The sequence below is a fragment of the Saccopteryx leptura genome, chromosome 4 (assembly GCF_036850995.1).
Source record: "Saccopteryx leptura isolate mSacLep1 chromosome 4, mSacLep1_pri_phased_curated, whole genome shotgun sequence".
In the NCBI taxonomy this organism is placed as follows: domain Eukaryota; kingdom Metazoa; phylum Chordata; class Mammalia; order Chiroptera; family Emballonuridae; genus Saccopteryx; species Saccopteryx leptura.
Window position 1 is genome coordinate 58,194,520 of NC_089506.1, and position 27,882 is coordinate 58,222,401.

The 27,882-nt window shown below is 36.3% G+C and overlaps 1 protein-coding gene across 1 annotated transcript in view; it reads right to left on the minus strand.

The window, feature by feature from the left end:
* GPC5 (glypican 5) overlaps positions 1-27,882 on the minus strand; it is a 1,847,257-nt gene that overhangs the window by 1,748,996 nt on the left and 70,379 nt on the right. The window contains exon 2 of the mRNA XM_066383702.1: positions 19,446-19,607. Within this exon, the coding sequence (XP_066239799.1) occupies positions 19,446-19,607 (162 nt within the window). The remainder of the gene's footprint in view (positions 1-19,445; positions 19,608-27,882) is intronic.

Consider the following 27,882-nt stretch of genomic DNA (forward strand, 5'->3'; position numbering starts at 1 on the left):
CTGATAATGCCAGCATTATGCTTGGAAGAAAATCTGAAGTGAACAATAGGACAAAACAAAAAAGTTTCCAAACATAATAACATGACACTGTTTAAACCATTGCCTCCATCTTGTTTTAGATGATTTAAATAAAGGAAATAAAGCAAATAAATCATTTAAAAATATTTATTAATAAGATATATACTATTTTTCATCAATCCAATAAGAACCAAGTTGAACTTAACAAATTATCCAAACAACTTGTTATTGAAATTATAAAGATTGGTAGAGTCTGGGAACCAAGATGGACTGCCTATAGTTTAAGGTCAACCCTAGCTGTATGGTGCACTTATCCAGTTCTACATCGCTATTTTTATTCAAATAAAAAGGACTTAGGAATGTCTGCCTGTCTTGAAAATATGTATTTTATAACTGACTTGGCATTGATGTTAATATTTTAAACAAAACTGCTCTTCTTTTAAATGCACTGCAAGCAAGAAATATATACATAATAAAGCCTGGAAAAACTCATGATAGGATCTATTAAAGCATTTCAAATGCTTGGAAAGGAAAAAGGTCCATATGAAAAAAGTTGATGAATTAATTATTTCAGAAATCTTCAATACTATAAAATTTGTAGAAAATCATTGATTTGTCATGCTTCCTCAGAAAAGACTTTTAGAAAACATCGTAATGAGTTTGAAAAAAAAGACTAATGGATTGTGAACATTTAAAAGCAAGTTGTAGCCAATTTTAAGATAGGAATAAATTCCAATTTCTCAATTTTTTGGAGCCAGATTACTGGAACACTGTAGAAGTACTAGTTTCACGGAAAGCAGCTGAAGAACAATTGCTTGTATTTAATGAAATTTTAAATTACCAAATTGATATCATTATTGAAGTTTCGTGAAAAACATTTTTTTTTAATCTCAGAACTATGAAATTGCTGAAAATGTTCAAAGAGCTAAAAATACTGTCAGAACAATTGCTGTAAGTTCAGCAGAAGCAGAAAGGGGTTTTTCAAAGATGAAGATAATATGTTCAGAGAAAAGAAGTCACCTGTTTCTAATATATCAAACACAATGACTGTAAGGCCAGTGGCCATCACCATGACCATGCAGGTTTTTATTGGATTTGGGCAGACGGTAAAGGAACCGTGGAGCCAGAAAATAGTGGGCCATTCCGTTTATTAAAGTCTCGTAACAGAGGATGAGCAAACAGAGAAGACAGTTTCCTTTTCTCTCTTTGTACTCTCCCAGACTCAGAGGCCCCATCACTAAAACAGGCCACCCCGGCCTGGGTGCCTGGGCTGACAAGGCTCCCCAGCCCCTTAGCACTCTCTCTAGCAAAAACAGGCTGAGGGGGAAAACCCTTCTCCAGCGAACACTCGCCCCTCCCCACAGCAGTAGGCAATCTGCAATTTGTAGTCTGCCATCCTGAGAACAAGCACCCACAGCCTTTCATGGACTATACACACATGGCACTGTCCCAATATAAGCGAGCAAACCTAAAAAAAACACTTGTTTACCCAACAGTGACTATTAGTCTAATCAGCCTACCTATAGAGGAATGGGATCCTACTCCTACAGTAAAAAGATGGTTAAGGATAAATTACACAACTGATGATGCTCGGATAAAATCAAAGAAAATTGCAAGTGAGGACACCAATCAAGAAACAATATGGAAATATCTTAGATAATAGTTTTATAGTCTTCTGTCTGGTATTATTTAATATTTTTTCATTAATACTTTAAAACTCTTTCTTATAACAATCTAGTTTCGTGTACCTCTTTTATTGTTCTTCTTTAAGTATTAAATGCATAAAATAATAAACTACCTTTTGGTCTATCATTTTTTTATACTTAAGATGGTCATTATGGCAGAGAATTGGTTGTTAAATTATTTGAATCCCACCACTGAGTAAAGTATACAAAATTGTTTGATAAGTGTATTTTTAAAATACATGGTATTGTACTTACATACTTCTTTCCCTTTCTTCTTGTCTCCACTCTAACTTATGTTTTAAAGTCAACCTGTGTCCTTGTATGCATCCAGGTGATTATTTCTAATAATACATACCATTCCACAATGCCTACACACTTTTCTTACCTCTCCCACAAATACAATCACCCGGATTATCTCCACTCCCAGCTCTTACAACAAACACTACAATTAATATGTTTATTCAAGTCACTAAATGGTCTCTAAAACTTTTTCCAATATAAATAACCAGTAGAAGGATCAGAAAGAGAGAAAGAGATTTTTTAACCAAGTGTTTTCAAATTGCTTCCCAAAATAGCTGCACTGGTGTAGAATACCAATTGTTAAATATAGTCTTAATTTGCATTCAAAATACAGGATCCCATTAAAATAATAAATACACAAATATATCTAGTAAGCGTTGCCAAACATATAATTTATTTAAAATTATTTTGAAGGTTTATATATAATAAAAACAAATTAGGAAGTTGGCCTGGATTACTTTAAAGTATTGCCCCTGGACTACAGCTAAAAAAGTAAGCACATTAAATCCAGATTTAAAAATAAGACCATGAATGGAGCATTTATTGTTTCTTCTTGAATCAGTGGACATCTTTGCCCCACCCCTCTGTCAACATAACAAACGTCCAACCCTGTAAAAATTTGTATAAGTTTATTTGAACCAAACTGTTGACAATTGGCAGGAAGCAAAGTCTCAAGGGATTGGGAAAATTCTCCAGAAAATGGTGGTTTTACCATCTTTTTTATATGTTGGGATCAAAGGGGAAGACATAGGAGGTTATATAAAATTGATTAGTGATAGATTAGGGAGGCAAGAAAGCAAGGTGGAGGGGATCTAAAGTAAAAATGTATATACTGAAACCTCTTTGACATAGGCAGGCATAAGAGAGTTAACAGTTAATTAACATGATAATATTTTGTTTTCTGCTCTGATGAAATGTCTGCCATGAGGGGGGTGCAGAAAAAAGGTTACCCTTTCTTTTCAAAGGCATGTTAGCAGAGCCTGACCAGGAGGAGGTGGTAGAGTCAATAGAGCATCTGCTTGGGATGCTGAGGACCCAGGTTCAAAATCCCAGTTTGAACCAGCCAGTTTGAGTGCAGGCTCACCAGTTTGAGAGGGGGGTCACTAGCCCAAGCATGGCACCCCATGATCGCTAGCTTGATCCCCAGCATGCTAGATAAAGCCCAATGTCGCTGGCTTGAGCAAGGGGTCACTGGCTCAGCTGTAGCCCCCGCCCCCAGTCAAGGCACACATGAGAAAGCAATCAATGAACAACTTAAAGTGCCGCAACAAGGAATTGATGCTTCTCATCTCTCTCTCTCTTCCTGTCTGTCTGTTGGTCTTTCTCTCTCTCTCTCTCTCTCTCAAAAAAAATAATAAAACAAAAAACAAAGGCATGTTATCAGGTACCTTGTTGTAGATGCAAAAGACAACATACAATAGATTAAGGTACTAACATTGATCTATGTTTAGAGAAAAATACCACCCGAGAATATAACTAACTACCACCATGAATTGTTTCAGTTACAAAGATTTTAATTTTAGACTATCCTGTGTGGTTACTTTAGGTCTCTGAGTTTGTAAGGCCACTATTCAGGCCTCACCTGAGCTTATCAGGTTTTGTATTTGGCTCCTTCTTTATTTTTTTTTTCCATCCACACCTCTGACTATTTTCACAAATCATACCTTCCAGAGACAGTAACTGCCAATGTGTTCCAGACTATCTTTCTTCATGTAAGAAAAACCTCTAAAAATGCCTTGTAGACAAGCAAGAACAATATTTCACATTTTCAGCTATTAGGAAATACAACTATCTGATATTTTTATAATGTTATGAATCAATAATTAGCCACATTTATTATTAACAAAAATAATCTTAATCAACAGTGGGTTCCAAAGTTGCTCAATAAAATCATAGATGAAATTTTTTGCCATATTCTACTAACCAGAAAACCTTTCACATTGCCCTGAAGGCTATGCATTTATTTATTTATTCCATGCCATTGTGAAAGGACCAACTTGAAGTTAGTGGTTCAATATAATAACTCATAAATGCATAATCTAAAGGCATGACTTTGTTAACGTACCAATGTAACTGCAAAAATCCCTGAACACGATAATAATGAATCAGCAATATCAAAGACTGAAAGTTACCCTAGTCAGTTGGCTTCATGGTAGAGCATTAATCTCATGAGGAGTTTGTGGTTCGATTCCTGGTCAAGGCACATAGAAGTGCCCATCTGCTTCTCCACTCTCCCTCTCTCACTTCAATCTCTCTTTCTCTTTCTCTCCCATTTCTGCAGCCATGGCTGAATTGGAATGAATTGGCCCAGGATGCTGAGGATGGCTCCATGGCACTCAGGCACTAAGAGGAGCTTGGTTGCTGAGCTGCCCCAGATGGGCAGAGCATCACCCCCAGTAGGCTTTCCAGGTGTATCCCAGTCAGGGCGCACATGGGAATCTGTCTCTGCCTCCCCTCCTCTCACTGAATTAAAAAAAAAAAAGATTGAAAGTATTGAAAGTCTTTCATATATGAAGATATTCTCATTTGGAGAAGGCCACTAACAATATTGAGGCTGCCATTAAGCCACTCATAATTTTCCATAGACTTTGTCCCTTTGCATCATTCTATTAGTCAAAACTTGGATTTTTGTTTTCTTGTTAGAAAGTCAAAGCATAACAATCTAATACCACTTAATGAAAATAGAAATTTCATTTGATTAAGAGTTGCATAGTAGAAAACTCTGCTATAAAATGTACTAATTATTATTATTCACCAAAAGTTTCTCTCAGTGGCTTGTCTTTACCAATATAGAGAACATGTTTAGCCATAACCTCAAGCCCTTGCTGCATGACTCTTGGCAACCCTATGAGGAGCAGTAACCCAAGAAGGCAACTAGGAGTTTGGATCCTGAAGCCCTTCTCCTGCCTAGCCACTGTAACATTTCTGATAATGTGACAACTGCTTTATACAATTTCCCATAATACACCATTAGGCAATTTTTATCCTGAAATGTTTTGCTGCCAATTAAATAGTTGGGCAAACAAGTGTGTTAGGCTTGCTCACTTGTTCTTTGCCTGATTGGTACTTGAGCACAGGGCAGCACCATGTGTGTATAGTCTATGTGAGGACAAGCTACAGGTGCTTGTCCTCAGGGTGGCAGATTGTAGATTGCAGATTGCCTGCTGTCATTGGGAAAGGCCATTTTGTACTATTGTTTGACAAAGAAGGGGTTCTCCACCCCCTAACCCCCGCTATTTTGCTTGGGAGTCCTGAGAGAGAGAAGTGGTTTTCCCTGCCTGCTTGCTTGTCCGCCATTGTGAGACTAATAAACGGAATGGCCCACCATTTTATAGCTCCACAGTTTCTTTACCGTGTGCCCGACTCCCATGTGAACCTGCATGGCCACGGCCATTGTCCTTACGCAAGTATTAGGAAAATATATATACACACAATGAATAAAAGAAGAAAAAGAATGGCTAACATATATTGAGTGTTTATTATGTACCAGCTACCATGCTAATTACTTTATTACCTCAATCAGTTCTACAAGCAAGGAAAATGAAGCCCAGCTAGCAAATTTTGAGATGAGACTCAAACTCAGACCCTCTGACTCTTAAGACTCTTGTTCTTACACTTTTAAGTGTATGTCTACACAAACACAACAAAGGTTTGACCACAACAAAGACTAATGTTTGTTCTCTTGCAGACTATCTTCCATTTGTCTCCTCTTATAAAACAAAAATTTTTTTTTAAAAAGATATGTTTTCTAAGTTAACATTCAAGTAAAGTTTATATACTGAGGGGATGTAATCAAACAAATAGCACAAAGCAACAATATCCTTTAAAGTGCAAAAGTTCGATTATCTTTGTTTAGATAAAAGTGAGCCCATAGGCAGAATTACCCTGGAACAAAAGAAGTGTAGCATAGCTATCCCACAATTACCCTTTATTTACTATTATGACTCTCTGGATCTTGAGATGCCATTTCAAGCCCTTTCCCTTCTGCATAAAAGGTACAGCATATATAATCCATTTATTGGTAAATATATTTTGTGCTAAAAGAATAGAGATATGCAGGGATAATTTCCCATCATGAACAGCTACACAGAGGAATGGCTATAAAATTTAAGTCCTCTATTGGTCTGAGGAAAGAGAGGTATCTTATTTCCCATTGTATCTTACAACTTTACCAATTAAATATTATGGGCAATGGTTTAATATTTTCATCTTAATATGTTCTTCCCCCAAGGCTATATGAATAAAAGCTTAACTATTAAAAACATTTCCACATTTTTAATAAATCTTACTTTTTAAATTACAATAAATTATTACATCATTTAAAAACTTTAAGGTTGACAATGCTAGTTACATAACTTGCAAGTATTTCTAAATAAATTGGGATAATATAAGATATTGAAATGATTAATAACTATTGATATTATTTTGTAAACAGAACTTAGTTAATTTATGAGTCATATAAAAATATCATTTGTGTTACTAGTGCTACAAGTATTACCACCAAGACTTCAAAATTGAGTCCCACAAGCCTGAAATCATCACAGAACCTTATTTGCTACCTGAATTATTGACTAATAAAGAATATATTTTTCAATTTCATGTAACCATGTTATATATTTTATAATTAAAATAAGTTTAAAATAAATTTCTCATGTACTAACTCATGATTTTGACTATAATTATTATTATGCAACTTTATTTAATGCTGTCTCATTACATGCTATTCCTATTGAGTCAAGTTTGTTTACAAATTTCATACAAGTTTATTTTATTTATTTATTTATTCATTTTAGAGAGGAGAGAGATAGAGAGAGAAGGGGGGAGGAGCAGGAAGCATCAACTCCTATATGTACCTTGACTAGGCAAGTCCAGGGTTTCAAAACAGTGACCTCAGCGCTCCAGGCCAACACTTTATCCACTGTGCCACCAGAGGTCAGGCCTCAAATATTCTAACCACAAATGAAATGGTAATTTTGTGACATAACGGAGGTGTTAGCTACCCCATTGGTGGTATTCATAATATGTATATGTGTATTAAATTAATTTTTCTATTACAATTTTGTACACAATTTTTCTATTACAATTTTATCACAATGCTCTATATCTGGTCTATCTCAATAAAACTGAGAAAAAAATATTTTAATACTAAAATTAAAAAAGTGTACTTAATTTAAATTCACCCTCAGAGCCACATGTTTATTTAAGTCTTTCATGCTGGCCCTGGTCAGTTGGCTCAGTGGTAGAGTGGCAGCCTGGCGTTCAGGGGTCCCAGGTTTGATTCCTGGCCAGGGCACACAGGAGAAGCACCCATCTGCTTCTCCGCTTCTCCCTCTCTCCTTCCTCTCTGTCTCTCTCTTCCCCTCCCGCAGCTGAGGCTCCATTGGAGCAGAGTTGGCCCGGGCGCTGAGGATGGCTCTGTGGCCCCTGCCTCAGATGCTAGAACAGCTCTGGTTGCAACAGAGCAACGCCCCAGATGGGCAGAGCATCGCCCCCTGGTGGGCATGCTGGGTGGATCCCTGTCGGGCGCATGCGGGAGTCTGTCTGACTGCCTCCCCATTTCCAACTTCAGATAAATATATAAATAAATAAAAATACAAAAAAAATACAAAAAAAGACTTCCCTGCTCATACACACAATGTAAAAACTAGAAGATGCAATATCACACTATCTAGGGCGCAAAGGAGAATTTTATACAAGAAGTGTGAGATGTAAGGACCAAAGAGAACAATGTGAAGATGCTCGCTTTGTGGACTGATAGAAGGAGAGCTGGAAAACACTTGTAAACACAGAAAGCAATGCTCAACCTAAAATTATTTGTGATTTTCAGATTTTATCTTTCTTGATAACCAAAAAATTGTATTTTATACATACATCTTAGGTTAGCATATATGTGTGTTCCATGAAGTGGTATTTTAAATATATTTTCATATTGAATTAACATAGTAGGAAAGAGACAAAAGCCAATGAAAAAAGCAAGGTGGAGAGGCAGGAGTAACCATGTACTGCAAGCCATAAGAATATACAGGAAATTTAAAAATTTTGGATTTTTAAAGAATATGAAATGAAATTTAAATTATTTTAGCTAAAAATTTTAAATGTGGCAATAGGAAAAATGTTTACAGACAGAAATAGAAAAAAAATTACACACAAAACATAACATGGTACATATCCTCTAAGTCAGCAATTTTCAACCACTTTTTATCTCATGGCATACATAAACTAATTACTAAAACATTTTTTTTTGCCAATTTGACAAAAAGAATGTATAATTTTGATTGACTCACACCAGGCAGCTGTTGTCATATTTTTACTTAACAATCTAAGGGAGAAGTGGTCAGTGCCTCTGACTAAATAGTCAGGTATTGCATGTTTTTGAAATTTCTGTGGCACACTAGTTGAAAATTGCTGCTCTAAGTGTATATATACAGGTTCACAGGACATAATCATAAGGGAAAATAAATAACACACAAAAGACACTTTGTGAAAAGACATTCAGATTCCCTAATGACAGGGAACCACATATTTTGAAAACAAGATATTATTTCTTAACAGTTCAGCAAACCTTTTTTTTTTTTTTGAATTTTAAATTTTATTTATTCATTTTTTTAGAGAGGAGAGAGAGAGAGAGGAGAGAGAGACAGAGAGAGAGAAGTGGGGAGGAGCTGGAAGCATCAACTCCCATATGTGCCTTGATCAGGCAAGCCCAGGGTTTCGAACCAGCGACCTCAGCATTTCCAGGTTGACACTTTATCCACTGCGCCACCACAGGTCAGGCAGTTCAGCAAATCTTTTAAAAATTCTGACAATACTAATTGTTCAGAAGGATGTGGAATAACAACAAAGCATACTAAATGTCTGTGGGAATTTAAATTGCTTTACTAGATATTCAGCAATATTTAGTAAAGTTGACAATATTTATAGACTATACCACCATTTCACTTCTACGTATAAACTCGAGAGAAACACATGCCCAGTGGGATGTGAACAAGAATGTTCACTGTAGCATTATAAGTACAAAAATAAGTTGGAAATTTATCAAAAGGAGAATGAACAAATGTCACATATCTATAAAAATAAATTTTATAAATCAATTTATATAAATAAATGATAAATGAACAGATAAATCTCAAAAACAGAGCTAGTTTTAACCTCCCACAAGTCCTGTCCTTTACTGAAAGCATCAGTAGCTTTTAAGAATCATCCACTTTAATCTGTTATAGAAAAATAAGATTAAACAAATATAAAGATAAAAAAAGATAAAGCCTGACCAGGCGGTGCGCAGTGGATAGAGCGTCAGATTAAATGCAGAGGACTCAGGTTCGAGACCCCGAGGTCGCCAGCTTGAGCGTGGGCTCATCTGGTTTGAGCAAAGCTCACCAGCTTGGACTCAACGTCGCTGGCTCAAGCAAGGGGTTACTCGCTCTGCCGAAGGCCCGCGGTCAAGGCCCATATGAGAAAGCAATCAATGAATAACTAAGGTGTTGCAACGAAAAACTGAAGATTGATGCTTCTCATCTCTCTCCGTTCCTGTCTGTCTGTCCCTATCTATCCCTCTCTCTGACTCTCTGTCTCTGTAAAAAAAAAAAAAAAAAAGATAAAGAATCTGATTGAAATGTCAACTGTTCTTCTAGTAAATGTACACATGTGTACATTTATTTACACTGAAAAGATTAAAGTGAAAATAGGCTTAATATAAAATCAAGAAAAAGCTGTTTTGCCTACTATCAAAAGGTTAGTGTATTTTCTAGGTGAAACCGCCATGACAATATGTGATATTATCATAAGCTATCAAGCAGTCAGAATTAAAACACCTAAAAGTTTACTTCTTAAAGTTTGGAAAAAAAAATTTTGCAAAGTAAACCCAAAGTTCAAACTGTACTTAATATTTTCCACTATAGACAATGCTTCATACAAAGAAAGTATTATTTCCTGCTGAAAAGTAATTGAAACTCTTGCATGTTTTATATAGAATATAGGAAAATTGCCCATTTCATAATTAATAGCAGCCTGCTGACACAGATTCAAAAGAAACAATTTTTTTTTTTCTGAAGCTGGAAACGGGGAGAGACAGTCAGACAGACTCCGCATGCGCCCGACAGGGATCCACCTGGCACACCCACCAGGGGCCACGCTCTGCACACCAGGGGGCGATGCTCTGCCCCTCCGGGGCGTCGCTCTGTTGCGACCAGAGCCACTCTAGCGCCTGGGGCAGAGGCCAAGGAGCCATCCCCAGCGCCCGGGCCATCTTTGCTCCAATGGAGCCTTGGCTGCGGGAGGGGAAGAGAGAGACAGAGAGGAAGGACGGGGGGTGGAGAAGCAAATGGGCGCTTCTCCTATGTGCCCTGGCCGGGAATTGAACCCGGGTCCCCCGCACGCCAGGCCAACGCTCTACCACTGAGCCAACCGGCCAGGGCCCAAAAGCAACAATTTTTAACATTTTGGAGATAATGAAGAGTTGGATAAAGACTAATTTCATTGATAGCTGCTATATGAGATAACACTCTCAACCATGCCTAAAACTGAAGGGGAAGAGAGTTGTAATCACATTTGGAATGTCACTGACAGAAACACTGTAATGTGCTGCTTTCTTGTTCATAAAATCGATAAACACATGTTGGCATACTAGAAATCTGAAGGAGCCAAAAAAATAAAATAGATTTAAATTTTAGACACTGTACAATCCAAACACCTGACAGTGCTGGCACATAGTAGGTGTTTCACAAATATATTAACTGCATCAATAGAGAAATTTTAAAAAATTAAAAAGAATGAAGGTAGGAAGGGAAGGAGGGAATCTGTTATTTTATTTCAGAACCATCTTCCTACTAAGCACCATTCATTACTTCATTGATCCATGCAGTTCATTGAATTATATTTACTGAGTATCTGCTCCAGGTGCTAGAAAGAAAGAAAAAAAACACAAGCTTCCCCAACACTGCCAATCTAAAGCTACCTGTTCAAGAGAACAGCCTGAATTTTTGATCAGATAATTCTCCATATCAGAAATACTATTCCTGTATCCTTCCATATAATAATCTTCTGATAAATAATTATAAATATTATCTACCTCTTTGAAAAAATAAAATTAATGTTGTCCATGCTTGATATAACATTTATATAAATCTATTTATTCTCCTATACCAGGGGTCGGGAAGTTTTTTGGCTAAGAGAGCCATGAACGCCACATATTTTAAAATGTAATTCTGTGAGAGCCATACAACGACCCATGTATGTTATGCATTATCCAATAAAAATTTGGTGTTCTCCCAGAGGACAGCTGTGATTGGCTCCAGCCACTCGCAACCATGAACATGAACGGTAGGAAATGAATGGATTGTAATACATGAGAATGTTTTATATTTTTAATGTTATTATTTTCTTTATTAAAGATTTGTCTGTGATCCAGATGCAGCCATCAAAAGAGCCACATCTGGCTCATGAGCCATAGGTTTCCAACCCCTGTCCTATACATTAAAATATCCAAATATTCACTATATCATTGAGCCTTTAACTCTGTGTACTCACACACTTTAAATCAATTTTACAGTAGCTGTACACAAGCTATACACTTTACAGTAGTTAACATCTGGTACTGCCAAGGAGAATAATCCATTAATTTTTTTTCATTCTTAGTTCACCTGCTTTTAAGATATTTAATTTTGGCCTGACCTGTAGTGGAGAAGTGGATAAAGAACCAACCTGGAACACTGAGGCCACCAGGCTTGCTCAGTCAAGGCACATATGGGAGTTGATGCTTCCTGCTCCTCTCCCCACCCACCGTTCTCTCTTTCTTCTCTCTAAAATAAATGAAGTCTTAAAAAACAGATATTTAATTTTGAACACAGTCCTATGTTTCATTAAATATAGGAGTGTATTATTTATTAAATTCCTAAATCAAACATTTCAACCCAAGAGGAAAAGTACTTATAATCAAAAAATGAAAATTTAATTAGCCAAGAGAATGAAATCATAAATAAAAAGTCCTTCCTGCACTAAATATAATTTTTCAATCAGTCTTTTGTAATAATGTAGATTTTTTTAAATGCCATCCCCAGCGCCCGGGCCATCTTTGCTCCAATGGAGCCTCTGCTGCAGGAGGGGAAGAGAAAGACAGAGAGGAAGGAGAGGGGGAGGGGTGGAGAAGCAGATGGGCGCCTCTCCTGTGTGCCCTGGCCGGGAATCGAACCCGGGACTTCTGCACGCCAGGCCGACGCTCTACCACTGAGCCAACCGGCCAGGGCTACCATATATAATATTTTAGAAATATGTGAACTCCTTGAAGATGAGAGCTATAGGAACGGGTATATCTCAAAAGAAAGATATAATTTCTTAATCTTATCTTTCCAAGGTTTAAAAAAATACACAAGCACCCTGGTCAGATAACTCAGTTGGTTAGAGCATTGTCCCAAAGTACAGAGGTTGCCAGCTCAAACCCTGGACAGGTCATATACAGGAATAGAGGTTCCTGTTTCTCTACTGCTCTCTCCCTTTCTCTCTCCCTAAAATCAGTAAGATAAACATTAAAAAAAAAGCTTCCAATAGTGTTCTCCCAAATGTTCCTTCATTTTATTACTGAAAGTGGTGCTGAAACTTTTTACAGTGTTTGTTTTTTTGTTTTTTGTTTGTTTGTTTGTTTGTTTTTTGCAAGAGAAACAGAAAGAGGGACAGATAGGGACAGATAGGAAGAGAGAGAGATGAGAAGCATCAATTCTTTGTTACAGCACCTTAGTTGTTCATTGATTGCTTTCTCATATGTGCCTTGACTTGGTGGAGGGAGGGGGTACAGCCGAGCCAATGACCCCTTGTGGCAAGCCAGTGACCTCAGGCTCAAGCCAGCATCCTTTGACTTCAAACAAGTGACCTATGGGCTCAAGCCAGCATCCTTTGACTTCAAACAAGTGACCTATGGGCTCAAGCCAGCATGCTTAGGCTTCAAACCAGCGACCTTTGAGCTCAAGCCAGTGAGGCTGTGCTCAAGCCTGATGAGCCTGTACTCAAACTGGGTGAGCCCACACTCAAGCCGGCGACCTTGGGGCTTCAAACCTGGGTCCTCTGGGTCCCAAGCCAATGCTCTATCCACTGTACCATTGCCTGGCCAGATTATAATGTTAAATTTTAAAAACTAAACTTTTGTCATATTTGAATGAAGATTTTAAAAAACTGACATATTTGAGAGCTAGGTAAGAGTTGCTTTTCTATAGTAGGTTACATATTCTCTGTCAACATCCACTATATCTTCATGAGTAACACCATATTTTAGTGTGGAAATAAATAAAACATTTATAACAAATATTTTTAGGCCCTGGCCAGTTGGCTCAGCAGTAGGGCATCAGCCCAGTGTGGAAGTCCTGGGTTCGATTCCCGGCCAGGGCACACAGGAGAAGCGCCCATCTGCTTCTCCACCCTTCCCCTTCTCCTTCCTCTCTGTCTCTCTCTTCTCCTCCCACAGCCAAGGCTCCATGAGAGCAAAGTTTTCCTGGGCACTAAGGATGGCTCCATGGCCTCCTCCTCAGGCACTAGAATGGCTCCTATTGCAGCAGAGCAACGCCCCAGATGGACTGAGCATCACCCCCTGGTGGGCATGCCAGGTGCATCCTAGTCAGGCACATGCGGGAGTCCGCCCTCCACTTGTCACTTCAGAAAAATACAAATAAAAAAGAAAAAATATATTTCCAGGGCTTTCAGTGGACAGAGCATCAACCTGGCGTATGGACGTTCCTGGTTCAATCCCCAGTCAGGGCACACAAGAGAAGGAACATCTGCTTTTTTCTCCTTCCCTCTCCCAATTCTCTCCCTCTTCTCCTCTCACAGCCAGTGGCTCAGTTGGCTTGAGTGTTGGCCCAGGTACTGAGGATAGCTTGGTTGGTCAGAGTATGTCAGCCTCAGCCACTAAAAATAGCTCTGTACTCAAGCATTGGCCCCAGATGAGGGTTGGAGTCTGTCTCACTATCACCTGTCCTCTCACTTAAAAATAAATGAATAAATAAAAGAATATTAAAACATTCTTAAAGCAGGCAATTCCAATTCATAGTAAAACAGATGAAGGGAAATAAATTTTCACATTACCCCAGACTGCTCTGATTTAATCGTGAACATTAAGCCCCTAAAAATGAAGAACAGTTGTCTATACTGGAAAAACACCAGCATTCCTCTCTGTAAACAGCATGACTTTGTTATGAACAGCAACAGACACAGGGATATCAGCATGTACTTTTTATCTTACAAACCACTGCTTATTACATGAATGACTACAATTAGGATATAGTAAAATCCCAGGTTATAATCATAAGCCCTTCTAAAACAGATTTGTGTTTTTTGTTCTGTTCATTTTGAAGAAATATGGCTAAGCAAAACACCAGTAAATTTCTTAAAAAGATGGAAGAGTTGTCTCAGCAGGCCATATCTGACCCCACTAGTATATACCATCCGTGCTGAATACTAGAGCTGAATGTAGACTGTACACAGGATAACCTTGCATCTTTGAGTACCAGTTGCCAGTACTGTTTCCTCCTTAGCCTGAAAAACCCATCTCACAAAAATATGGGGCTCACTAAATGCACAGACCTAATTGATTATCCCCAACAGCAAAATCTAAAGGGTTGCTTCAAAAACATATTTGCATGGGTGTCCATAAGATCCATGAGAGAATAGACCATACTGTATCCCAGTCAAATCTTTCATAACCCAGAAAAGCACTAAAAAACAAACAAAAAAAAACAAATAAAAATATTGCTTAAATAGAAGACATTAAGAAAATATTTAAAATCAAAAGATAAAATGTAGCAAATCTACTTAAATCATTTGAGGAATTAATTGATTTCCCCATTAAATTTCCCTCAATCAGACTTGTTTCCCAATAAAATGTGTTTGGCTTTTTTCTTCTTAGAAAAATAAAGACTTTGAATTGTTTTCAGTTCTTTTGATCACACAGAAACAGGAGAAGTGCATTCTATAGATTGATCAAGTAGTCCCTGCTCAGATATCATAGAGTAAATATGATTTTTAAATTGCTTTTAGCATATATATTTAAGCTTATTGTTATGGAAATAAGCCTAAAGCTACTTATTTTATTCATTAAATTAAAAACAGGCTATAGACAAATTTCCTTTAAATTTGTCTTGCTGTCTCATGATTCTTAAATAAAACTCAGCATTACACAAAGGAAGAAAACAGTGATTGATTATAACAAATCACATTTAAGAAAGTCCCTACCATTTTTATTTGTTATACTGTTTAAACAGAAAAACTCAACCTATGGAATACAGCACAATTGATTAAACAGGAAAAAAAGTTTAATTTACGTAAGATTACCTGACACTTTGGTAGATAAGAGACAATCACCTATATTTCTAGTTATCACCAAAATTTTTTCAGTAGCTTAAACCCATCCTAAAAGCCTAAATAAATAATTTAGGGTTTGTATTTTTCTCAGTTTTCTGAACTTAATTTGCTCTATCTTAACTTATCCAAGAATATGTGAAAGTTTGTTGCAGTATCTTTCAAGACAGAAGAAATGTTCAACTAACATTCAGTGAATGCCTGTGTGTCAGTAACTGCTGGCATCTTCTTTCACCTATATAGTTAACACTTTTATTGAAAAACCTAGGTTTGCTTTGTCTTGATCCTCTTTGGTCATATATTCTAACTTGAAGAGATTTAGGTTTTATATTAAAAAACAAGAAATCACAATAATGAAACTGCCCTGTTCAAAAATCTTTAAAAAACTCTCTCAAACCCAAGTTAATGATTTTTTAATTCTATAAAATTTATTTTTCAGTTACAGTTGACATACAATATTATATTAGTTTCAGGACTACAACTTAATAATTAGACATTTAATACCTTGTAAAGTGATCGATAAGTCTGGTACCCATCATACACTATATGTAGTTATGACAACATTGTTAACACTATTATTCCCTAGGCTACACATTACATCCCATGACTACTTTTATAACTGGCAGTTTGTACTTCTTGATTCCTTTCACCTTTTTCATACATCACCCAACCCCTCTACCGCTGGCAAGCATCAATTTGTTCTCTATATCTATGAGTTTATTTCTGTTTTGTTCATTTATTTTGTTTTTTTTTAGATTCCACATATAAGTAAAGTCATATGGTATTAGTCTCTTCTCTGACTTACTTCACTTAGCATAATACTCTCTAGGTCCATCTATGTTGTCACAAAGAGTAAGATTTCATTTTATTTTATTTTATGGCTAATATTCATCATCTTTATCCAATCATCATTATGGGGCCCTTAGGTTGCTTCCATATCTTGGCTATTGTAAATAACAATTCAATTAACATAAGGGTGTATATATAGTGTTTAGGATTTCTTTGGATAACTATCCAGGAGTAGAATTGCTGAATCATATGGTAGTTCCATTTTTAATTTTTTGAAGAACCTACATACTATTTTTCATAGTGGCTGCATCAATTTACAAACCCACCAACAGTACACAAAGGTTCCCTTTTCCTTCACATCCTTACTAATATCTGAAAATTAATTAACATGATACACCACATAAACATAATGAAGTATAAAAAGCAGTACCTTATTGGATGAAGAAAAAAATTTGACAAAATCCAACATCTAAAAAAACTCTCAGCCAAGTAGGGATAAAAGGAATATACCTCGCCTGACCTGTGGTGGCGCAGTGGATAAAGCGTCGACCTGGAAATGCTGAGGTCGCCGGTTCAAAACCCTGGGCTTACCTGGTCAAGGCACATATGGGAGTTGATGCTTCCAGTTCCTCCCCCCTTCTCTCTCTCCTCTCTTTCCCTCTCTGTCTCTCTCTCCCTCTCTCTCTCCTCTCTAAAAATAAATAAAATTTAAAAAAAAAGGAATATACCTCAATATAATAAATGCTACATATGACAAATCCACAGTCAATATCATACTCAATGGTGAAGAGCTAAAAACTTTTTCTTTAAGATCAGAAACAAGACAAGTATATATATCCACTTTCACCACTTTATTTTTCAACAAAGTATTAGTATTTCTAGCCACAACAATCAGACAAGAAATAAAAGGCATACAATTTGGAAAGAAAATAATAAAACTATCATTATTTACAGGTGACATGATACTATATATAGCAAACCCTAAAGATTCCATCAGAAAATTAGTAGAACTGATCAATGAATTCAGAAAAGTAGCAGGATAAAAAATTAATACTGAGAAATTAATTGCATTTTATAACAATAACAAACTATTAATAAGAGGAAAAGATGTAAACTTCATTTACAATTATATATGTATGCAACATAATTGAATGACAAGATAACCTGGAGATGGTTTCTTTGAACATATGTACCCTGATTTATTAATGTCTCCCCATTAAAATTAATAAAAATTTATTTAAAAAATAAAGGAAAAAGAAGAAAATCTTACCTTTTGCGGCAACATGGATGGACCTGGAAACTATTATGTTAAGTGAAATAAGCCAGGCAGAAAAAGAAAAATATCATATGATCTCATTCATTTGAGGAATCCAATGAACAATGAGAACTGAGGACCGGAATTGAGACAAAGGAGAGATCAAAGGGACCAGAGGAAAAGAGAACAGAGGGAAAGGGGATGATAGGATGGGATAAACTTGAAGGGAATTGGGGAGGGGGACAAAAGAGATATTGAGGGGCATATGGGGGAGGGGCATATGCTCATGAACAGAAAGAATTAACATCTTTAAAATGTCCATACTACTCAAACCAATTCACAGAGTCAGTGTAATTCCTATAAAATACCAATAGCATTTTTCACAGAACTAAATCAAGTTGATGTTTTGAGTCTTCCACATCAGTCCAACTCAGTTTTTCAAGCATATGATCTACAATTTCCCTCGACAACTCCTTGCTCTGGTTAGACTAGTCTATTTATCTATAAAATGTATTTTACACATTGTATGTTCTATCAATTTCAAAAGAAAAGAATTATTACATAGCTGTCTATGAGTGGTTAAAGTCTTCTAGTTCAGCCAGTTCAAATCACAAATCTTTGTTTAAAAGGCATATCAATATGTTTTCCTCCAATAATTGCACATGATTAAATCCCATAACAGAAATAAGGTTGCTTTCTAACCTATCTAAAAGAACCACTAAATTAATAACATCTTAAAATTTAATATTTCACAGTTTCTAGCAAAAAATACTATCAGTTCATCAGGAACTACATTTTAATTCAAATTTTACCCTGATTTATTGTATTCATTTTATTCAATAAGCAGAGTTTTAAAAATTAACCAGGTTTGTGATTTAGTTCTGTATATAAACAAAGCACAAATTATTTAGATTGATAATAATATACATATTAAAAAGTCTAACAGAAGTTATATTTTGCATTGAACACAAGCAATAATTTTATTTGAAAAGCAGCATAATATAATTTTTTTCATTCTAATCATATACAGAATAGCTAATACTTTATAAGAGAAAAAATAAATTAAGCCATTTTATTACAGTAATAAGGAATTTTATAGATGACTAAAATAAGAAAAAGATAATTATTTTGCAATTTGCCTTGTAATTTCATAACCCATTAATTTTAAATATATCTGAACATATTGTTTGAATTAAAGTTGAGTTCTGATCTTAACTGACCCTGAGACATCTAATTAATAGTTCTTATTTTACTATTTACCAGACTTGCCATACCAGTATTCTTATGAAAACTACATAGATTTGCAGGGGGAAAATTAGACAAATATTTCTTCAAATTATATATTTTTAAAACAAATCTATAATACACTCTTAAAAACAATGAGATTTTATGTCATAAAATATTTTAATGAAAGCTAATAATTATGTTCATTCATTCATATGAAGTAAACCATGGATCAGAATATTGAGGGACCTGGAAGAACCCTTGGAGGGCATATATTTCCAAGGACCACTTAATTAGGAAAACAGTTTCTCTAGTCTGATAGATAGATAAATGATAGATATGGATAGATAGATAGATAGATAGATGATAGATAGATAGATAGATAGATAGATAGATAGATAGATAGATGATAGAAATAGATTAAATATAGCTAGAAATAGATATAGATAGATGATATAGATGATTATATGGATATATATACAGATATAGATATAGATATAGATATAGATGATATAGATAGATATAGATATAGATATAGATATAGATATAGATATAGATATAGATATAGATATAGATATAGGTAGATATAGATAGATATAGATGATATAGATATAGATATAGATATATAAAGAGATAGAGAGTTAGACTAGGGAAACTGTTTCTCTGTATATATATTCACATATGGGCATATACATACACACACTCATATATATATTTTTTTATATTAAGATAATATACAAATACAAAGGAGACCCAGCTAAGTTTACCAATATAATGATAACAAACAAATTACATAACAATGCATTCCTTAGTTTCAAAACTCAAGATAAATTTACCTTGAAAAGCAGCTGCATTTCGGGATATTAGAAACTTTAACGCAGAGCTAGATGTTTGAAGCACCTGCTGCATATCTTGGCAAGCTGCAATTTGATATCTTTCCTCCATCTTCCTGGTGCAACATGTAGGTTTTTTGGATATGCAAACCTGAAGATCAGGTCCTGAAATACATATAATATTTTTCAGAACAATTACCTGTTAATTTAACAAACACTACATATTATTGTACATGTCAGGCATCAATGATCAGCACTGCACATAAAAGGTCTGTATTCTGAGAAACTGATTTATTAGAGCACTTGCTATTAAAACTTCTATCTTTTGTCCATTAACCCAAACATGAAATAAAATATTCTCAACTATTAACTCTTTGCTCAATATTTATTAACTATTTTATCAAATATTAAGTATGTCCACTAAATTAACTAATTATGATTAATTAACAAACAAACTACCTAATTGAAAACAAATTATTGTGTAAGTACATAGCCAAGTCAAGAAAATTTTATTTTTGCTTATCTTATTAATTCAGCCAAAGTTATTAGTATTAAATATAGTATAGAGAAGTATATAGGCTAAAACAACTATTCATCCAGAGGAAATAAATTCAAATTTTTTAATTCAAATAAAGGTAAAAAAATCTTTTTTTTGATTTCTCATTTTCAACATCATGTCTGTGCTTCTTGTGGAATAAGTTATCAGCAAACATAATTTGATAAAACCCTTACATGGGCCCAAACCCAGCATCCAAAATTCCACTCGTCACCTAATTTGAGAACAACTTCTATGACTTTGGGTGGGGGGTACACAATGCAACACACAGACGATAGATCACAGAAGTGTACACTCAAAACCTATGTAACTTTATCAATCAATGTCACTCCAATAAATTTAATTTTTTTTAAAAAAAGCACTTTTTAGTTTTATAACTATATTCAGAAAACTCCTGTGAAGATGCATATTACACAAAATGTGAAGTTACTATAATAGTTGTGGTTAAAATTTTTTGCTAATCTCATTAGCACTTATTCTCCTGGATGGGGTCCTAGGACAAGCATCTTTATACAGAGCAGGAATGCTAGAGAGCGGAGGAAAAGGTACAGACATGCAGTGAAACCCGAAAAGGATGACCCTGATGGGGCATATGGGGAGAGCCCCAGGGCATCCCAAAGCTACCTGGGTTTTATGTAAAGCTCAAAACAATTGTATTTACATGGCCTAATATAATATAGTTATTCCACTATTTTAGGGTAGAAAGAATAATTGTGGCCCTTGTTCTCTAGGGAGTTGCAGAGTTCCCACATTAGCTCTTCACTGCGTAATTTTAGATTAGCAAATATAAAATATGTGTGTGTACACACATTACACACACACCACACAGCATATACACACAAAAAAAATACCTGCACATAAAAGTCACTTGTCAAACTCTCCCTACTTTTTCCCACAATGTTGGCCTCAGAGCTTACATTTCCAAATGTGAGTTCTGAGTAAAATCAAGACATTTGAAATCACTGAGGTTCCTTCCAAAACAAAACACCAAATTTTTAAAGAATTTTGGTTTTAGTTGGTTAGATAAATAAGAAACAACAGCCATTTGAGCATTTCACAAAGGCTAAAATGCATAAAATATTTGTGTGTGTGACGGTAGTAACATTTTGGCAATGTTTTTTATTTATCTTGCCTAATGTTACACAAAAGCAAATTTTACTTCAAACAGTAAAATTGATTGAAAGAAAAGAAAGTTATCTCCTTGGCTTTATTCCTAAATGAAAAGATTTAGAGGTCAGAGAAAAATAATTATAGAAATTAGGGAAAATAACCAATGAATCAATATTAAAGTATAGCTAGACCAGACAGTGAGTGGCACAGTGGACAGAGTCAGCCTGGAATGCAGAAGACCCAGGTTTGAAACCCTGAGGTCTCTGGCTTATGTGCAGGTTCACTAGCTTGAGCGTGGGGTCAAGACATGACCCCATGGTCATTGGCTTGAGCAAGGAAGGGGTCACTCAGTCTACTGGAGCCCTCGGGTCAAGGTACACGTGAGAAAGCAATCAATGAACAACTAAGGTGCCGTACAAAGAACTGATGCTTCTTATCTCTCTCCCTTCCTGTCTGTCTGTCCCTATCTGTCCCTTTCTGTCTCTGTCTCTCTCACTAAAAAATATATATATAAACAGATTTAGAATGCAAAAAAGTGCTAAGGACTAAATAATAAGTCATTGCAATGATCTCTCCAAATTTCAAATACCTAACATTGTTTTGTTAGAAAACATTCCTAAACGTGGCCTATAAAGGCCCCAAGTTGTGACTACTCCTCCTTCTCTTCTGCTCAGCCCCATATTAAGTGACATGGGCCATTATACTCTCATCACACACCAGCCTTATTTCAGTTCCTTATATTCACCTCCTCTTGCCACACAATTATTCTCTACACTTCCATCTTTCTGGGGCACTCTTGTCATAAATGTGCTCACCCACACATTTGGCAAAGACAACTCTTACACTAATGCATTCTCATCTATTTTTCTTTAAATTTAAACTCAGTCTTCCCAAGTAAACTTTTCTTACCCTCCAGACAGCTTCTGTGCCCTTGGACTGCCTCATAATTCTCCACTGCACTTATCATGGTTATGATGTGATATTCCTTCCTATGAGTACTAATTAATTAGTTCCTTCATCTATGTTGTAAAGCTCCAAGTAGAAATTTTTACTCATTACTACATCTCAGATATCCTTCATAGTGCCTAATACATCATAAACACTCAATTTTCATTTATGATATTAAAGCAATAGTTGGGGACCTACTATCTATATGCATTATGTCATTTAATCCTCACATTAACTCCATTATATAAGAACCATTACTACCACATTTTACACATGAGGAAATAGAGACACAGAGCAGCTTTGAAAACTGCCCAATGTCATACACCTATGTCCTACAAAATGGGTGAGCTGGTGTTTGGAAAAATTCCCAAACAATCTTCTTCACCATCACTCTACTGAGAGGAAAGCAATAGTCTTAAACTTATAAATGGTTCATTTATAAACATAACTGGCCATTTTCAACTCTTGTTTTGAAAGAAGTCATCTATTTGGCAAGTTGAAAGAAAATAAACTTTAGGTTAAGAACCATCCAAGGGGCCCTGGCCGGTTGGCTCAGCGGTAGAGCGTCAGCCTGGCGTGTGGGGGACCCGGGTTTGATTCCCGGCCAGGGCACATAGGAGAAGCGCCCATTTGCTTCTCCACCCCTCCCCCTCTTTCCTCTCTGTCTCTCTCTTCCCCTTCCGCAGCCGAGGCTCCATTGGAGCAAAGATGGCCCGGGCGCTGGGGATGGCTCCTTGGCCTCTGCCCCAGGCGCTAGAGTGGCTCTGGTCGCCGCAGAGCGATGCCCTGGAGGGGCAGAGCATCGCCCCCTGGTGGGCAGAGCGTCGTGCCGGGTGGATCCCGGTCGGGCGCATGCAGGAGTCTGTCTGACTGTCTCTCCCCATTTCCAGCTTCAGAAAAATACAAAAAAAAAAAAAAAAAAAAAAGAACCATCCAAGGAGTTTTATTCGAAAGTAAAATAGGCTAAAATATAAAGTTATAGAGTTGCCATGCCTTTTCATACAATTTCACATGGTGGAAAATACACTTAGAAAGATGCTACAAATTACCCTGACAGCCATCCTAAACATAGTGCGGGAGAGAAACCATTATATCTCAGCAACTCTGAATAAGCCTGGAGAACAATTTAGACTTAGAACAAATACATTCTTCAAGTTGATGACAATCTGTATTAATTAATTCAGACTTCCATTTAGAATCTTAGAAATGGAAAATGACAACATAAAACTTAACTCCAAAACAAATCAGGATTGTAATTCAAAGAATAGTTATGTTTAACAAACAGAACATTTTCAATAATATTAACTATGAGCTATGCTTAAGTAATTTAGAGTTTGGGTTACAGTGGAGGGGGAAAAGAGTCCATAAGAAAATAGTTCCTTTGCTTCCTGAATTAGTCCAAGAGACAGATGAGTTGAACTAAACATACCTAGGAAAAGGACCATATCTGACATTTTCTCCTCAGTATAAACACAAAGGACATAAAAAGGTGCTCGTTGACAAAAAGCCAAGGCTATACAGTTATCCCATTATAAATAGAACAAGCATCATAAGAAAGCAAAGCCAGCTGGAATCCAAACAGATACTACACAGTAACAAGACATATTTTTTAAATATTTCAAGGCCTGACTTCAAAGAACATGACACAACAAAGGATGCTATGTAACAGCAAGAGTATACAACCTAGGCTCAGAGGCAATAGTCATGTTTCTTAATAGCAGTTATGTTTCTGAACAGTAAAATCAAACTCCACTATAATTAAAGCACTGTAAATAAATGATATTACAAATAAAACAACATGTTCCTTGCTGATGGGGACCTCAACCAGAATTATGGAAGCTTTTCTTAATTTCTCACCAAGAAACAGCAGTATTGGTTAATATGCCTTACTTTCAGTTATTCAGCATAAGAAACAGTTATACCATCTAAATGTCTGTGTTGTTTTTAAATATATATATATTAAAACTAAGAACATTGGGAGGCATTCTGGAAAGATGGTAGCAAGGGAAACATAGTTTTCACAATCTCCAAATCTCTACATGAACCACAGAGACTAGAAAATAAATCCAAAAAAGACAACAAATCTAGATGCCAGAATACCTCCAACAGCCTTCAAAATATAAACAGGATGGGGAAAAGCCATCAATAGCCACATATCTGTCACTGTGGCCAGATGTTCACAGTATCAAATTATGGGCAGGAGGGAGAAGAATAAAGCAGTGGGATAATTTCTGAAAAACGGAGCACAGAAGAACCCCAAAACAGCCAACAGAAAAACAAAGGGCTACTTTGAGAACAGCAGCTGACTTGGAGAGATTTGCCCTTTCGATTATTAAATGTGTGCAAAGGGCTATTGGTGGAGAGGCATGAATGAGTAGGAGCAATCCAGACACCTACAAATTCTCAAAACAGATCCAGCAGTCTCCTTTCCAGGGAAGAACCCACACAGAAAAGAAACTTCTGCAAGTGTAATCAAAATTCAACAGAAGATGAATCTAAGAGATATAGATTTTTTTAAAAAGATCTAAAGACTATACCTTCAGGGATCATTTCTATAGTTCATAAAAATAACAGTCTAGAATAACATGGGAGGAGAAATAATTCAGGAAATTTCAGAAAACAATTATACTTTTAAATACTCCACAAAAACAACAGAAGAGAAAGTTCTACAAAGGTAGATAAATTATTCTGAAGCTGGTCTCAATCTAAATTTTTAGAAAAAAAAGCCAACCTCACATAAAATAGAACAACAACAAAAATCTCACATCAACTTATGATAATAAAAAAGAAAATAAAGACCAAAATAATATTTTTACAAAGAAAACATGCCAGAAAGACATGCTCCCCCACAAAACAAAAACAAAAATATAATCATAATATTCCTAGTATGTGTAAAATGTGGTAGTAAAAAAAGCTAGGCCTTGGCTCAGCATGTGGAAATCCTGGGTTCAATCCCCAGTCAGGGCACAAATGAGAAGCAACCATCTGCTTCTCTTCCCCTCCCTCTCTCCTTCTCTCTCTTCCCTTTTCATAAACAGTGGCTCGACTGCTTCAAGCATCAACCCCAGGCACTGAGGATACCTTGGATGGGCACTGGCCTCAGATGCTGAGGATAGCTCAGCTGATTTTAGCATTGGCCCCAGAAGGAGGTTGCTGGGTGGATGCCAGTTGAGGTGCATGCGAGAGTCTTTCTAACTCCCCTCTTTTAGCTTAAAAAATGAAACAAACAAACAAAAAACAACAACCTAAAAGATAATGCACACAAAACATGAAAGAACAACATAAATCAAAATTAGAAAAATCTCAGATATAAAACTCAAGAAATAATTAGAGATAAAAGAAAAAAAATTTGAAATGAAGACTAAATGAGAAGAAACACAGGAATGAATCACACAAAGGTTATGAATTAAAAAATAGTGCATGGAAAATAACAAGTTGTGAAAAGTCAAAGAGAATGAAAAAGTTTGAAAGATAGTGACAACAAATATTGTTAATAATGTAAGCCCCTGAAGAGGAAAACAGGACAAATGCTAAAACCTGTATTTCAAGTAAGTTAAAACAATTGTGAGAATAAGCATGACCAGGTGGTAGTGCAGTGGACAGAACATCGGACTGGGGACACAGGGGACCCAGGATCATGGCCTTGAGCGGGCTCTCCAGCTTCAGTGTGAGGTCGCTGGCTTGGATCATAAACAGGATCCCATGGTCACTGGCTTGTGCCCAAAAGTTGCTAGCTAGATGCCCAAGGTCTCTGGCTTGAGTCCAAGGTCACTGGCTTGAGCAAGGGGTCACTGGCTCTGCTGTAGCCCCCTCTACCCAGTGAAGACACATATGAGAAAGCAATCCATGAACAACTAAGGTGCTACAATAAAGAATTGATGATTCTCATCTCTCTCCCTTCCTGTCTGTCTTTCCCTATCTGTACCTCACTCTGTCTCTCTCTGTCTCTGTCATACAAAAATTTAATAAAAGGTTGTGAGAGTAATACAAAATTCAAAACAAATATTTATGCAATATTTAATTTCTACTCTCTAAGTCTATTCTGTAGTCTTGAAAATCAAGATATTTTTTAGTGTGGAAGAAAGAAAATACATATATAATAAAGAATAGGTTACTCAAAACTGTAACTTTGAATTTGAAGTATCAATATGAATTTATGAAGAAATTTACCTTCAAAAAATATATATTTTCTAGTTTTACTGAAAAGACCCAAAAACAATGACTGACCAACTGGCAAAGGGCATTCCTGATACCCAGATTATGGCTCTTAAAATATCATTTCTCTCAAGAAGAAATCAGTGGTTCTTGCAGAAATAATATAAGAAATATATAACCTCTAGGGCTGGAGAAGGAAATGTATAAGATGACAGACCGACCAGCTAAAATTTTTGGTATACCAAATAGCAAACTGTCAAATAACTCCAAGAACCGTATCAAAAGGACTCAGTAGCTATAATAGTCTGCAAAGGCTGTCATAACAAAATACCACAGACCAATGGCTTAAACAACAAAAATTTATTTTCTCACAGTTCTGGAGGCTCAAAGTCTAAGATCAAGATGCTGGCAAGTTTGATTTCTTTTTAGACAACTCTACTTGACTTTCATATGGCTGCCTTTCCTCTGTGTCACCACATAGCATTGTCATTGTGCAATGCCCTACTGGTGTCTTTCTTCACGGTCATATTGAATTAAAGCCCATCCTTATGACCTCATTTCACCTTAATTACCTCCATAAAGATCCTATCTCCCACCATAGTCATATTGGGAGTTAGAACTTTAATTTAGGAATTTTGTAGGACTTCAATTTAGCCCATATCAGAAGCCAACTTCAAAACGTGGAACAATCTGGCCTTCAATAATAGTAATTGAAATAAATGATAATCAAATAGGTTTAAATCTAAGGATTTTCAGTATCTGTGCATTATTTTTAATTAAAATTACTTTAAAAATAGCACTGCTGGTTGACTGTTGATCAAATAAGTTTTTAAATATGATATATGTTTGCTCACTTATAGTTTGCATTGGGTGTAGAGGACAGGCTGTAAGCGGCGAGGTCGTTATAGCCTGAGGCTTAGTATTAAGACTAAGCTATTCCCCACAACTTTGACTGATTGCATGATGTGGAGTGTAGTGCACACTCATGAGGAATCCCATTATGCCTCAGATAAGTGACTTTGTATCAGAGACTTCCTTGTTTGTATATTGGATTAAAGGTTTTGATTTCTACACTATAAAGTGGGGCAGACTGGGAGCTTACGCTCTCAGTTCCTGAGATTAGTATTCAAGAGGAGAGCAGAGAAAGGCCATGTGGAGGAGGCTAGGAGAAGCAGCAAGATGGTGGAGTGCTGAGGGAGAAGCCAGTTTGTGTAGAGTTTGTGCAGGGAGAAGGAGATGGGGAACAGAGGTGAATAAGTCTGGTGAGCTAGAAACCTTTGATTCTAGGAAACTTGGATAAGTCAGTGGTTTTGGAAGCCCTGAATGGAAAGGGAAGTATTTTTCCATTGTGTGTATTTCTTGCCCACAGGGTGCAAGCTAGGATTAAAGCTGATGGCTCACCAGTTTTTGGCTCCGTTGTTTCATTACCGTCTGTCCAAAACTAACGCAAACCTGCATGGGCCAGGCAGCTGTGAAGGTGGCTGTGCCTACTGGCCCTATATTGATAATATGCATTTTCTTTTTATCTCAAACATTTATCTCCCCTGGTCAACTTAGAGAATCTTTACATTTGTAGCACATACCATGTTGGTCAAATAAGTTTTTAAATATGGCCTGACCAGGCGGTGATGCAGTGGATAAAGCATTGGACTGGGATGTGGAGGACCCAGG